The sequence below is a fragment of the Helianthus annuus genome, chromosome 1 (genome assembly GCF_002127325.2).
Source record: "Helianthus annuus cultivar XRQ/B chromosome 1, HanXRQr2.0-SUNRISE, whole genome shotgun sequence".
NCBI classification, from domain to species: Eukaryota; Viridiplantae; Streptophyta; class Magnoliopsida; order Asterales; family Asteraceae; genus Helianthus; species Helianthus annuus.
This window is the reverse complement of record NC_035433.2, coordinates 118,983,558-118,997,847: the sequence shown is the minus strand read 5'-3', so window position 1 is coordinate 118,997,847 and position 14,290 is coordinate 118,983,558. Positions and strand designations below refer to the sequence as shown.

Below are 14,290 nucleotides of genomic sequence, written 5' to 3'. Positions count from 1 at the left end.
CTGCGCTTCTTCAGCAAGTGTTGTTTTTTCACCAGATAACCGCACGATAGCATCACGCTGCAACTGCATCTCAACGTTCGTACGCGCGCACGCGGCCTCCCAATCTTTCTGCTTTTGCTCATTCAGCTGTTTTTGCTCTTGAAGCTTCTGTTCAGCATCCGATACCCTCCATTGCAAACCCTTCTTCTCTGCATTAAATTTTTCCCTCTCCTCCGAAAACAACCTTTTAGCATTCTCAAACTCCGTGGTCTCTTCACCCATCAATCGCCACTCGCGTAAAATCTCCTGAGAGGTGGCAAAGAAGTTCACTCCAGTATGAACATGGTCGTCTAGCAACTCAAATCGATTCCGCCTCTTTTAAAACATTCTTTCCGCAGGAGGGAGAGACAGAGAGAAGAAATCATGACAATTATCCAACTCACTCATCCGAGAACCCTGAGTAAGATTCCACCGAGGAACGTGTGGCAAGTCATCACAAGCCGGGTTACCCCAGGAATCAGCAGGGTCATGCTCAAACTGCGGGCTACGCACCACGCCAGAAGTAGCCCCACCTCCACCAGGGGGACGCTTAGTATAAACGGTTTGTTGTGGAGTAGTCTCACTAGACTCCACCTCCACTTCAATACCTTTGCCCTTATCAGCTCCACCATCAGCTCCGCCATCACCTCCAGGAGCAACACCTGCTTCAACCACACCTTCAGTAAACCTCTCACCACCCCTCGTGTCCACATCAACATCATCACGAGGAGGGGTCAAACCAACTGTCCTCGATGGAGGAGAAGTAGGTGGAGTAATTTGAGAAATATCTACCGCACGAGGCTTCTTACTAATCTTGAGTGCTGTCATGGAACATAAATCAAGAACAACCCCGAGAAAAAAAAACAACAATATACAAATAGAAGCTAAATTACCAGTAGGAGGGGCAGATGCAGCATAAAGCTCCTCCAACAAATTCCCACGACCCCCACTAAAAACACCAAGGTCAATCTCAGACTCAGAAGGTGCGGGGGGGAGCTTCCTTGTGAAGTTTTGCCTTTTTAGCAGCAAGAAGAGCAGCGGACTGCTCATCAAGCTTGCGTTTGTGATCCTCAAGGGCTTTTTTCTTCATGTGCTCAGTCAGAGTAGCACTGTCATCAGGATCCGACTGTTGACTCCTTTCACCAACCCCTAAGCCAGACAACGTATCAGAAACCACCACATAATCTAGACAAGGATGAGTAGAGGGTCGCTTACGAGAAGAACCAGTAGCTTTACCCTCAGGCTTTCCCTCTCTCCTTCCAGACCTATCAGTTCTCGCTTTTTTCCTCGACTCCAACTGAGTAGAAGGATCAACGGGCACCTCTACATCATCGTCGTCACCAACAACCTCGTGCACGGGTTCAACAGCATCACCCTGCACGGTACCTGCACGCGCGCAACGAGAGGTTAGATATTCAAAGTTTTGGTCAGAACTTTCACTTGAAAGAACAATGACTTCTTCGCGACCTGGCTCGACAGGGTCATTCAACACATCTTCACCTAGAACTTCGGCGACATATTTATTCAAGCTCTCATCTGTTGGATGCAAAAAACGACCCCGGATCTGGTCTAACCACGTCGGTTCCCTTCCGCTTGGATAGCTTCAACCATGGCACCCGCCGCCTTATGGTCCAGGACATTCAACAAGCTATAGCCAACTGCAATAAGGCAAGTAAATGAGAAAACATAATAAACATAAGGGAGAATAATTCAGCGATAAGAACCAGAGAAAGAAACATATATTTACCCTGTAAACTGTATACGGGCTGACCCAATGGATTCTTGGGCACCCACAACAAACTCATCCCAGCACCAACCAAGGCCATCTCATCCAGTTGGGAAATAGCAGTCGCCTTCTGGGTTATCCTCTTAAACCAATCCTGAGCAGCAAAATCCGCTATAACATCCACCTTCGGAATCCCTTGATTCACATGCCTATACGGCATATCTATCGGAATTACACCACGGCGGATGTAGAAAAATTTTTGTTTCCAGTCATGAAGACTCTTTAACGGCACAGAGCAAACCGGAGCAACACCCGTTCTCGCTTGAAAAGAATAGAAACCATTGGCGTAGGTAACACTATAGAACACGTTAAACATCTCAAAAGTAAGCTCAATACGATAAGCCCTACAAACGTATTCAAAATGGGTAATATGTGGAAGCCCAATCGCATTTATCTGAGAAATATGAAGTCCATAACCCCTCAGCACAGCAGCAGTAAACTTCGTTATCGGTAACAGGAAACTACCTTCCCGGAAAAACGCTACATATAAGGTGATATAGCCCGGAGGGGCATCCAAAGCAGTAGATCCGGGAGGAGGGTACTGAGCTCTCCATTCAGGGCGGAAGTTCATACCCCTTACCAGATTTTGAAACTCCTCCTCCTTCCATCCAATCACAGCCTGATCCGGACCAGGAGGGGCCCTTCCCCTGTGTTTTCTCTTCTTTTGGGTAGGATTCTTCTCAGACATGGTGTAAGTACCAAGAGGTAAATCAGATTTCAAGAAAAATATGAAGAAACGGAAAATAAGGGAAGAAGATAGAGAGAAAATCACACTTGGAATTTGAAAATGAGAGAAGAAAGGGGTAACTGCATCTTATTTATACCCATCGCATTTAATGCGATGGGTAGTGGAACGGCGGAGCACAGAAAAAGCACCCAATAGATGACTGACACGTCAGAAGAGAGAGAAGACGTCGGCTCTTTTTTCGGGAAGCATGGGCGACAAGGCCGGCTGACGTGACAGAAAGTCACTGAAAAAGCAACTGTTCACCTCCGATAAGATAGGGATGTCAGACAGTCACACCAAACACTTCCCCATAACCACCAAACTTCCGCCAGAAGGAAACACCAAGAGCCAAAACACATGCGCCATGCGTCCATTTGGCTCACTTTTTTCAAAGGGACAAAACCCATGCGCCATGCGTCCATTTGGCTCACTTTTTCAAAAGGCCAAAACCCATGCGCCATGCGTCCATTTGGGTCACTTTTTTTTCAAAGAGCAAAACCCATGCGCCATGCGTCCATTTGGCTCACTTTTTTCAAAAGGCCAAAACCCATGCGCCATGCGTCCATTTGGCTCACTTTTTTTTTCAAGGGGCCAAAACCCATGCGCCATGCGTCCATTTGGCTCACTTTTTTCAAAGGGCCAAAACCCATGCGCCATGCGTCCATTTGGCTCACTTTTTTTCAAAGGGCCAAAACCCATGCGCCATGCGTCCCTTTGGCCCACCCGATGCAAAATACAAAATCCACACGCAACGCGCCCATTTTGGTCCACTTTATATGTACCAAATTATACGCGATGCATAGAAATCACAACTCTCATAAGTCCAGAATCCCTCCTAGACGGTCAACTCAACTAGAAGGCACACTGGACTGGGGGACTTGTAGAGGTATGGTCCCAATCCCCTGCCTACATGGCAGGGACCACACCACTTTTGTGCACACAAGGCATCCATGTCAGCGGAACACTCCAGAAGCTTCCAGAAACTTCTGGATGATTCACAGCTGGCACCAAAGATGCTCTATCCGACATAAAGGACAACACGTGTCACCACTAGCAGAATGCCACATAGGCCTGCGACAATTTAGGGAGCAGAGCTGACAGTACCAGTACGAGGTATCCAGCGTGGGCGAATGCGAGAACGCCACGTGTACCACTACACCTGCCATGACAGAGCAGACCAAGAGGATATTCCCCTTGGTCGGACAGCTGGCACGCGCCCACAGCTGGCACAGCTGCTCCTTCATTCTTCACCCTACGGCTATAAATAGGACCCTTCATCATTCAGGTTCAGGATCTTTACTCTCCTTACTCACTCTATACACACACTGTTTATTTCCTCTCAGAACAGTACTTATTCTCACGCCGGAGCCTGGTTAAGAGGGAAAACCCCCTTCTCCCCTCTTAACGAGACTAACGGTGTTTACTGTTTTGCAGATCTCGAGCCATCAATACGAGTAGAAGAAGAGGTTGAACCCATTAGACGAAACAACCCCACTGATTCCCCTTGTGTTAACCAGTGTTTCAACACATAGCCAGTGTGTTTAGGCCAGGTGATGTGGTATGCCGGTCCCTGGCCACTTCACCATTTTTAGCGCCGTTTTATGTATAAAAGTGCGAATAAGCTATCAAGTTATCATACATGCATGCTATGTGCGAGTATAATGGCGTGTCTAAACGCTCATTTTATGTAATATTTACATATAATCTTACTCTAAAATACACGTGTCATATTAAGATATTGGTATGTTTTCGTATAAAAATCACTCGATACAAAAATCTAAGTATTAGGTTCAATGACTTCCGCCCCCGATCGAAAATCTCAAACTTCGTCGTTGTGTTGACTTTTTTTTATTTATTTAAACACAGTTCCATCGTTTTTTTATACTTCAACAACTCTTAAATACTTTATTATTAAAAAAGTATAAATTAAAATCAAGAAATTTATTAACTTAGTTTTAGTAGTATTGATATATTTTGAAAATGCGACGCTATTTTAATAGATACTGTTGATTATAGAGGGTGTTTGGTACTGAGTTTAGAAATAACTTTTTTGATATATTTATTTTTTAAAAAAGCTAATAAGTTAAAAAGATGTTTAGCATTATTAGCTTTTTGATAAGGGTAAAAGGTTGTAAATCCACTTTTTAGTAGTTTTTGATTTTTCGAAAATAAATTATAGAGTGTGTTTGGGATTGAGTTTAGAAATAACCTTTTGACTTATTAACCTTTTTAAAAAAAGCTAATTAGAAATAACTTTTTGACTTATTAACCTTTTGAGTAAATTGTCATTTTAGTCTTTGAGATTTTATCAAAATTGTCACTTTAATCCAAATAGTTTTTTTCTTGTCATTTTAGTCTAAATAGTTTTGTTTAAAGCCATTTTAGTCTCTGACTTTTGTCATTTTTTACCATTTTCATCCAACCTACTAACTCCATTCAAAAAATTAGTTAACTTAGGTGAATTTTGGTCAAACCATATTTTTCTTTATTTTTTTTCAGGTGTGATGGTATGGGGATGATGTTGTGCTGGTTTACAGTGAAAATGATGGCGGTGGTTGTTGGTTTTACGATAATGGCGAAAAAGTGGTCGGTGATGGTGGAAATGGTGGGTGGTGATGGTGGTGGTGTGGGTGGTGACGGTGCAGGCAGGTGGTGGCGATGATAGAAGGTTGTGATGGGATGGGTGGTGGGAGGTGGTGGTCGATGAATATGGCAAAAAAATGACAAAACTCAAGGACTAAAATGGCAGAAAACAAAACTAATTGGACTAAAATGGAAAGAAAAAAATTATTTAAAGTAAAGTGATAATTTTAGTCAAATGTCAGATACTAAAATGACAATTTACTCTAACCTTTTCTAAAAAGCTAATAAGTTATAAATGTTTGGCATTATTAAAAGTCCTTTTCGTTTTAGTTTTTTTTTTTTTTTTTTTTTTGACAAAGGTAAAAAAATGTTTTTTAAAAGACATAAAATCCCTGACTTTTTAATAACTTTTGACTTTGTTGACCTGGCTTTTTAATAACTTTTGACTTTTTAAAAATAAATTTACCAATCTACCTTCACTCTTAACTAGTATATATAATAAGTTAATAACTAACAATCATCCCACGTTGATGTCGCCCTATTTTTCCATCGAACTTTTTGCAACTATCGCTCTTTTCCTACTCTCTGGTAAGTTTCTATTAATCTTGTATATATTTTTATTACTTTGTCGATAATTAGAAAATATTGAATAATAAATAATCATGTGTTTTGGGGGGTTCTTGATAATTGGGATGACATCCAATTTTAATAGGTTCAGTATTATCATGATTGTTTACTTTTTATGTATTATCTTTGTGTGCCATAATCCATGAATGTTTATGGTTGTTATGGTTGTTTAATAACTTCATTATTAATTTTTTTTAAACGGTCAATCAAAAATTTTATTTAAAACTAGCAAGGAGCTAGGCATCACAATTACACAATGCATACGGAAAAATTCACCAGATTAATAGAACATAAAAACAACTAATTAAAAACCTGAAACCTGCACGAATCTTCCCATGTGAATGACATCTCTTTTGAACGATTTCTGACCCATAAGAAACCCAATGACTTTGCATCCTCTATAACTTTGACAGCCTCCGGTTGAGCTTGGTTGAATATTACCTCATTTCGCATTCTCCAGATACACCAAAATACTATTAGAACGATGGCATGTAAAGCTGTTTTCTTCTTCCTCGAACCCGGACTAAAAGCGTGTAAATCTAAGAGATCCTTTATGTCAAATGTCACTATGGGAGAAATTTTGCACCATGTAGCAAAATATTGTCATAGGGTCTGAGCGAAATGGCATGAGACAATTAGGTGGCCACTAGACTCCGCATATTCCCCACAAAAGATGCACGGCGAATCCAACACGTTTATTTTTCGTATAGCCATCACGTTCCTAGTCGGAAGACTTTCCATCTCCGCTCTCCACGAAACAAACCCCACTTTCTTGAGAACCCAATTATTCCACACGAATACACGTCCGAGACGTGATCTATTAAACGAGCTCATGAATTTTTTGACGCTAGACACTGAAAAGTGTCTAGACCCGTCATGCTCCCACACCAACCTGTCGAGGCCAGAAGACAAATTTATCATACCTAGAAAGGAAGAAATGCCCTAGAGATCATGTTGTTGGCCAATGGATAGATTGGGCATGGCCCACTTCTAGTTGAAAAACAGCCGAGCGTTGCCATCAACAATCCGTTCAGCAACTGTACAAAGCTTTTCTCAGCCTCGATATTGAATAGACACGGGTATATCGTGTACAACGGGGCATTCCCAGCCTAAATGTCAAGCCAAAACAGTTTTTGACCCATCCGCCACCACAGTAGAGATAGCCTTTTCCAAGTCTATGCCAACATTATTTAATGACTCATGAATACCCACAATTTGCTTCCATGGACCGGATATTGTGATTTTCATGGAATCGTCGTCCATGATCTAAAATTATGATGAATGGCCCATATTACTCTTTGCCACAACCCGGTTTTTTCTGCCCTAAATTGCCACCACCATTTAGCAAGCATTGCTAAATTGGTGTCTTTAAGGGGACCAAACCCGAGTCCACCTTATTCAATAGGTGCAATTGTTTTATCCCAAGCTACCCAATTCATCTTCGCCTTTTCTTTTGACCTGCCCCAAAAGAATACCCTTCTAATTTGTTCAAGAGAATCCAAAACTTGCACCGGCGCTTTAAATAATGAAAAGTAGTATGTGAGTAAAGAGTTCAATACCGAATTATAGAGTGTGATCCTACCCCCATAAGATAGATTCTTCGCCTTCCATATTGAGAGACAATTCCTAAATATATCCACCACCGGTTTCCAATTCCGAACAAGGTTCATATTGGCTCCAATAAGCAAACGAAGGTGCTTAAATGGAAAACCCCCTTGTTTGCATTTAAGAAAACCCATATTTCCGACCATTTGGTTACTAACCCCAATGCCATAAATACTACATTTAGCAAGATTTACCTTCAACCCGGATATCAAATAAAAACGTCTTAGGATTCTACGAAGGTTCATTACATTCAAAAGTGACCATTCACCAATAAACATTACGTCGTCCGCCTAAGTAAAATGTGAAAGACAAGGGCCATCATTTGTGCAACGAAGATCATTATAAAGGCCAATAGAGACGACTTTTTTCATGATCCCCGTTAATGCTTCCATGGTGGTTAATGCTTCCATGGTGATAACGAAAAAGAAAGGATAGAGCGGATCCCTTGTTGAAGGCCTCTTGAGCACTTGAATTCCATTATTAATTGTTCCTTTTTTTTAGAGGCAAGCTTACCAGCGTAATTATCTTTTTAACAACTGTTTAATAAAAGTTCTTTCTATTATAGATCGTTTTATATGTTGAAGCAAATTGTTATCTGTTAGTCTGTTTTATATGTTGAAATAAAGTTCTTTCTACCGATATGATTATTTTTTTTCAAAGTGTTATGTGTTATCAACTTGTGTGATAACAATTGTATTTAGATCAAATTGTTGTTATGATTATTTACATTATTCTGGTATTTTATATTTTATATTTTGTAGTTTTTCTTCTAAATGATAATTTTGTTCAAAGAAAAATTGTTAAGTATATAATATTATATAACAAAAGTAGTAAATGGAGTTAAATATATAAGAATGTTCTTTTTAGTCATTCTATAGTAGAAACTCGATTATTTAATAAACTCTCTAAGATAATATTTTTTGCCGGTCCCGACTCGGGGATAGGGTGCTAAATTAATAATTCGCTAAAATTATAAGATAATACATTTTTGATAATTTCTTTAGACCCCATATAAAATATAAATTAATAATTCCTTATATATAGCATATTACATGAATGATTTATGAAGGTTTCTTGAAAAATGACTCAATTGTCTTTTGTTTTTTGTTGAAATCAATTTCCCCTTGAATCTCGTCTCTAATTTTCCTTAGCATGGTAAGAAGTTCTGGTGTTGTTTTCTCATAGCTCAACAAGAAATTTTGCCGGTTGTCGCTTAACATCGCCTCTTTCGGGAGCAAGTGAGAGATACTCTAAAGACCGCTTAACTGTATTCGATATTGTCGCTTGACTCACCTGCAAACCATAGTTACTATGAACCCATTCTTGCAATTGCTTTTGAGTGAGACTTGGATTATCCTTGTTGTGCTTGCATAATGCTCTTCGAATCTCGTCTGTCATTGTTGTTTTTTTCACACCTTTAAGATGGGAAGCCATGTTGTGTGTATGATTTGTTTGTGTTAACCTATTTTGATCTTGTATTTATATAGAAAATATTTTTCATGTCCATAAAGTGATACATTGAACACAAGAAGCATAATAAGGTGGGAGATTGAAGGTTTCTTTCAAATTGGGCCGTTCATTTGATATACATGCATTGTATACAATAATTAAGTGGAAGCTTGAAAGGTGTTTGTAAACTAAGTATTATACTATAAATTAATAACATATTAATTAATATATAAATTAATATTATTAATTTATCGATTAATTAATAACTCTTTTAATTAATAAATTTTGGTGGTCCCAAGTGTATTATTTTATAGAGTTTCTACTGTACATGAATAAGCTAAGTTAAATACATTTTAATAAAACAACTTATTGACTTATTATCTTTTCTTACTACAAAAGCTAATCCAAATACTTTTTTAAAAACTCATTTTAAAAAAGTTATAAGTCAATAAACATTTTTGACAAAAAGCACTTTTGGAGTTAATTAAGCAATCCCAAACACCCTCATAAAGTGCATCTAAATTAGTTATAACAATGCGCTTAAACTAAGTATATCATTTTTTTTTTTTTGAAAGGTAAACTTCATTAAGACACAAGGTGCCTCAAACCGAGGCAACCGAGAACAACATTACAAATTTACAAATTTACACCAATCTACTCAAGACGTAGAAATTCCTTTAGTTCTAGACATGTACCACAAAAAAACAATCTCTTTAACCTCACCACAGATATATTCAACTAAGTATAACAATCGTCGTACAAAGTTGTATACGTTTGGCGTATGAATGAACTAAATGATTATGATTATGTCAAAATCACCTTTTTATATTACGCACACACATATATACTTGTTTTCAAGGGATCAACTTACAAGGGCCCATGGATGCCCCGACCTCGCCGACATTTCGATTAGTAGTGTTAATTTTTTGTTCAAAATTTTTATAAATGTAGAAGTCCGCCTCCACCAATTATTTTGCCTAACAATTCTCGGCTTCTACCAATTTTCTTGTCAAAAAATTTTAAAGGTGTTGTCGTATTGAGTTTTAAAACAAGTGAAGAACCGGGCTATTAATAAAGTTTTATACTTGTTTTTAAACTTGAAGTGGGTTTTTAATTAAGTTTGAAAATAGTTTTTAAACTTGAAAAACGGGCTGAGTTATAATTCTTCTTCCACGTACTTACCATTTCTCTCGGATCATCATAATTATTTTAGGTCTTTGTTTACTAAACAATATTTGGTTTTTTAATGTGTAAGAACGATTCTTTGAAGTTTGAATGGATCAAGATTAATTAGATATTTAGAGTTATCATTGTTTGACCCAATTCGAACCGAATCGTCAACCCGAACATACAATCCGAAATATAGCGATAGGAAAAATAAATTAAAACCCATAACTTTCAGTCTTCACGTAACTTTTGGTCAAGCTTCGTTTGTTTTAAAATACATTAAACCACTTAATGGGGAACCGACCTATATGTATTTACGATGCTAAGAAAAAGTTGGGTATTAATATATAACTTTGTTACGTGAATACATAATATATATTTTTTTTAACTAAACTAACATTAAATATGACAAATATAATATGAGTTCTGCAGGAAAAATAACACAAGGTGACTTGTATTCTAAAATTATTTTCTACACCACATGTTCTTTGCATGTTATATATATAGTTAATATTATACCATGTGACACACAAAGTGATTTTATATTGTAACTTTTCTGAAAACAGACAAGACGTTTTATAACAGAGATGTGTCTTAAAGCATTATGTAGAGATGGTTAAATAAATATATTTTACTAGTTTTGAATATTCAAATTATCTTTTATATTTTAATTTTTAATATCTACAACAATTATTATATATTTCAAGAGAAAATGGTTCAAAGAACTACAACAATTATTATATGCTAGTTGGATTTCTTTGCGTTTCGCAGCAGGCTTTCAGTCAGTATCGGTTTGTTTGATTACAGTACCATAACGATAGCGACACTCAGTATAGCAATTAACACGTGTTTACACGTACTAATACTGGTGTTGTTTAGTCAATATCGATTCGGTTCGTTACGGTACCAGTATTACGATACCAAAATAATAAGTATTCTTTAATGTGTTTAAGGTCAAAAGTAAATATAATAATAAACTATTATCATATTAAAATAATAAACATATTACAAAAGCTATATATTATTAAAAAATCAAAATTACTATTAATGAAACCTTTTTAATTATATATAAATAAATAAAAATATATATAATATAATATTAAATAGCATTTACCTTATTTAATTTTTGATTAAATAAGATTTTTTTGATAACGTGTGTTCGTTAACTTGAGCCGATTTTACTTTTTTCTTCTTGAATCTTAACATCCGGTATAAATTTTGTTAAGAGCGAAATTGTTTTCAATATCTTTTTAATATCGTAACGCTATAACGAATTAAACAACTATCGAACTAAACCGAAATTTATTCGCATAACGTTGGGAAATCCCACTAGTCAATTATTTATTAATTACTATAAAAAAAAACCAGCTTAAAACCATATATTTAAACCCCTTCATTGCAGGTGTTGTAAATTTGAATGAAATACTGTGCCACCATAAATCCGCTCAATTTGTGCACAATAATGGTGCTTCAAGGTTTTCCACATGAACATTAATGGAGGTAGACGAAACCTAAAACCCCCCTTCACACACTCTCACACACACACAGAAACAAACAAACACAGATTTCGTTACAGTTTTTTGTCATCATTTGAACTCACTTTCTGTTCGAACTTGCTTATCATTCACTCATAATTTTGTCATACACACAGATATACTCAACCTGATTTAATGCTCTCATATTTTGACTCGTCTAATCGACCAAACTGTCATTAATGCTCGTCAGAATCCCAACAATTTGGACAAAAGATTATTCACTCACCAAATGAATTTTTCACAGTTTGAAGTTACAAAGTTAGCTACACTTTTAACTCAGCTACCAATGAATTTTCACAGTTTGAAGTTACAAAGTTAGCTACACTTTTAACTCAGCTACCAATGAATTTTCACAGTTTGAAGTTACAAAGTTAGCTACACTTTTAACTCAGCTACCAATGAATTTTCACAGTTAGAAGAGAAGACAATGAACCGTGTGGATCAGCAGGGGCACCCGGAGCCGGATATGGAGCTAACCCGGGAGCGAAAAGGCCGGAAAGTTCCCGTGCTTTATTATCTCTGCCGGAATCAACAGCTTGAGCATCCTCACTTTATTGAAGTCACTCTCGTCTCACCGGATGGTTTGTACTTGAGAGGTAAACGTCCCAAACCCGAGGGTCTCATTTGTTGGATTTACTCTTCGGCAAATAGTTCAAAATAAATAATTTAATTAAAAACACAACTCTACCAAGACGCGTTTTGACTGGGCGAGTTGTTTGACGAAAACAAAACCATAAGTTTCCGGGCAGCTCGGGAGCAAAGCACACAATATTACAGATTGTGTTGTTTAAATTTTAAAACATATGTATTAAGAATAATTTGTTTTGTGAAATTTGTGTTGCAGATGTGATTGAAAAGTTTGATTCTCTAAGAGGAAGAGGCATGGCTTCAATGTATTCATGGTCTTGCAAGAGGTAGACTTTTTCTTAATCTGTTTTTTTTTTTTTTTTTTTTGTGTCCACGTGGCATATTGTTAGATTGTCCTGTTGTTGATGATGATGATGCAGAAGCTACAAGAATGCTTTTGTTTGGAATGATCTTGGTGAAGATGACCTTATTGTTCCTGCTCATGAAAATGAGTATATTCTTAAAGGCTCAGAACTTGTTGAAGAAAATTATTCAGGTAATTAACAGATCAATTGATTATACGTTTATATTAGTTAGGATTTATTGTAATTATTTATATATTATTGTATATTTGTATACTTGCGGGGTTTTCATTATTCTATAAATTGTTTTTTTTTTTGGGTAAAGGTTACCCTGGTAAATTTATTATTCTATAAATTATTTGTTTATAGGCCGCGCTAGAAACATGAAATTGCAAAGCTTACAATTGTTATCTGAACAACCGTCGTCGATTACTCAAGACGATTATTCGTCTTCAACGAACGTAATGGACGACGGTTGTCGCAGCTTGACAAAATACAAGATCTACAAGAGCACTCATGGCCTTGCGGACGCTTCAACTCAAACGGATGAACATGTAAACGTACAACAAACGTGCACAAGAAGTCTGTTAACTGATAATGGACCTGTTGACTCATTGACCAATGACTCTCCATCTTCATCCGGTGCATGCTCATCCGCTTGCAAGACGGATACATTAGAATCTTTAATGAAAGCCGATGATCATCACTTTCACACCTCTAAAAAAATCGAAGAAGAAGAAGAAGAAGAAGACAATGATGATGAATATCAAGTTCCAACCAACACGAAGATCAGGGGACTGTTGCAACTAATCTCATGCGGGTCAGTTTCACCACAAGATCACAACTTAAGTCAAAGTTTGACTTGCAGATCGAAGTCCTTAGATTCAAAATCACGTATAATCTCGTCGTCAGTAATGTTGGGTGAGCTAGATTGCTTGTCTGAAAATCGGAAATATACGGGTATGCAATTAGGAGATAAGCAATACTTCAGTGGGAGTTTGGTAGAGACAAAATTGCTCAAGAACGAAGAAATCCATAATCTAAAACGATCGTCTTCCTTTAGTGCTAACAGGTTTGTTTGTTTGGTTGGTTGTACACATTATTATTTACATTTGTGTTACGACTCGGGTGCAAATTTAGACCTGTAATTAGTTCCATTATGCAGGATGAAGTGCACGCCTAGATCGATCATGGGTTCGTTGAGCAGACATTCTAAAAGTGCGTCAATGAGATTCTGTGAAAATCCAAATTCATGCATTCAATCACCTTGCTTATCCAACAACGGTAGCAACCGAATCACTAGCTCGTGCTTATCCAAGAAACCATCTAAGAGAACCGAATCCTTTGGAGATAATAAGGAGAATGTGATCAAAATCGAAGAAAGTTAAGTTACTTAATTATTTAAATTATAAATAAAATATTAAGTTGTTTAAAACTTGGAATTATATTCGGTTTCCTTTCAACAGGCTTTCTTCAGGAGCGCGAGTCATCATCCACTTGGAAGCTAATGATTGTCCCGCGTTAAGTTAAGGTAGTTTTAGAGACAAACTTACCTGGTTAATGATTCACGAGGGGTTTTTTAGTCAATTCACTCTTTAAATTTGACAAAAAAGTGAACCAAAATATGGAAGAAATAGTGTTGGATTGGTTCTTTATACCCAAATGTGTGTTACATTTGCATTATAGTTTTGTGTTAGTTTTATTAATTTACTTATGTTTTTGGCATTATGTGAAGTTGTTGGGTGTGTGTTTAGTTTTTCAACTTTGGAGATATGAATATGATCTTCCTGTCTGTTGCTGATATTGTTGTGGAGTCAAATGTAGCAAATTTTCAATTACTTTCAAGTGGTTTGACCAAAAGAAG

The 14,290-nt window shown here is 37.1% G+C and overlaps 1 protein-coding gene across 2 annotated transcripts; it reads left to right on the top strand.

Annotated features, from left to right (window-relative positions):
- The first annotated feature begins 11,327 nt into the window (after positions 1-11,327).
- LOC110875700 (protein UPSTREAM OF FLC) lies at positions 11,328-14,081 on the top strand. 2 transcript variants are annotated; one of them, XM_022123914.2, is made up of 7 exons: positions 11,328-11,462; positions 11,910-12,093; positions 12,342-12,411; positions 12,505-12,620; positions 12,865-13,498; positions 13,592-13,810; positions 13,893-14,081. In XM_022123914.2, exons 1-7 carry the CDS (start codon positions 11,457-11,459, stop codon positions 13,954-13,956), a joined length of 1,293 nt encoding a protein of 430 aa, XP_021979606.1. In that variant the 5' UTR covers positions 11,328-11,456; the 3' UTR covers positions 13,957-14,081. The 2 variants fall into 2 exon arrangements, with proteins under 2 accessions (XP_021979606.1, XP_021979600.1); XM_022123908.2 differs by having other exon boundaries at positions 12,796-13,498.
- Positions 14,082-14,290: the final 209 nt, after the last annotated feature.

Bases quoted from the DNA above. Each gene is read 5' to 3' on its own strand.
- LOC110875700 (XM_022123908.2), top strand. The intron at 13,499-13,591 runs GTTTGTTTGTTT...TCCATTATGCAG, and splicing joins TCTTCCTTTAGTGCTAACAG to GATGAAGTGCACGCCTAGAT. The intron at 13,811-13,892 runs TTAAGTTACTTA...TCCTTTCAACAG, and splicing joins GTGATCAAAATCGAAGAAAG to GCTTTCTTCAGGAGCGCGAG.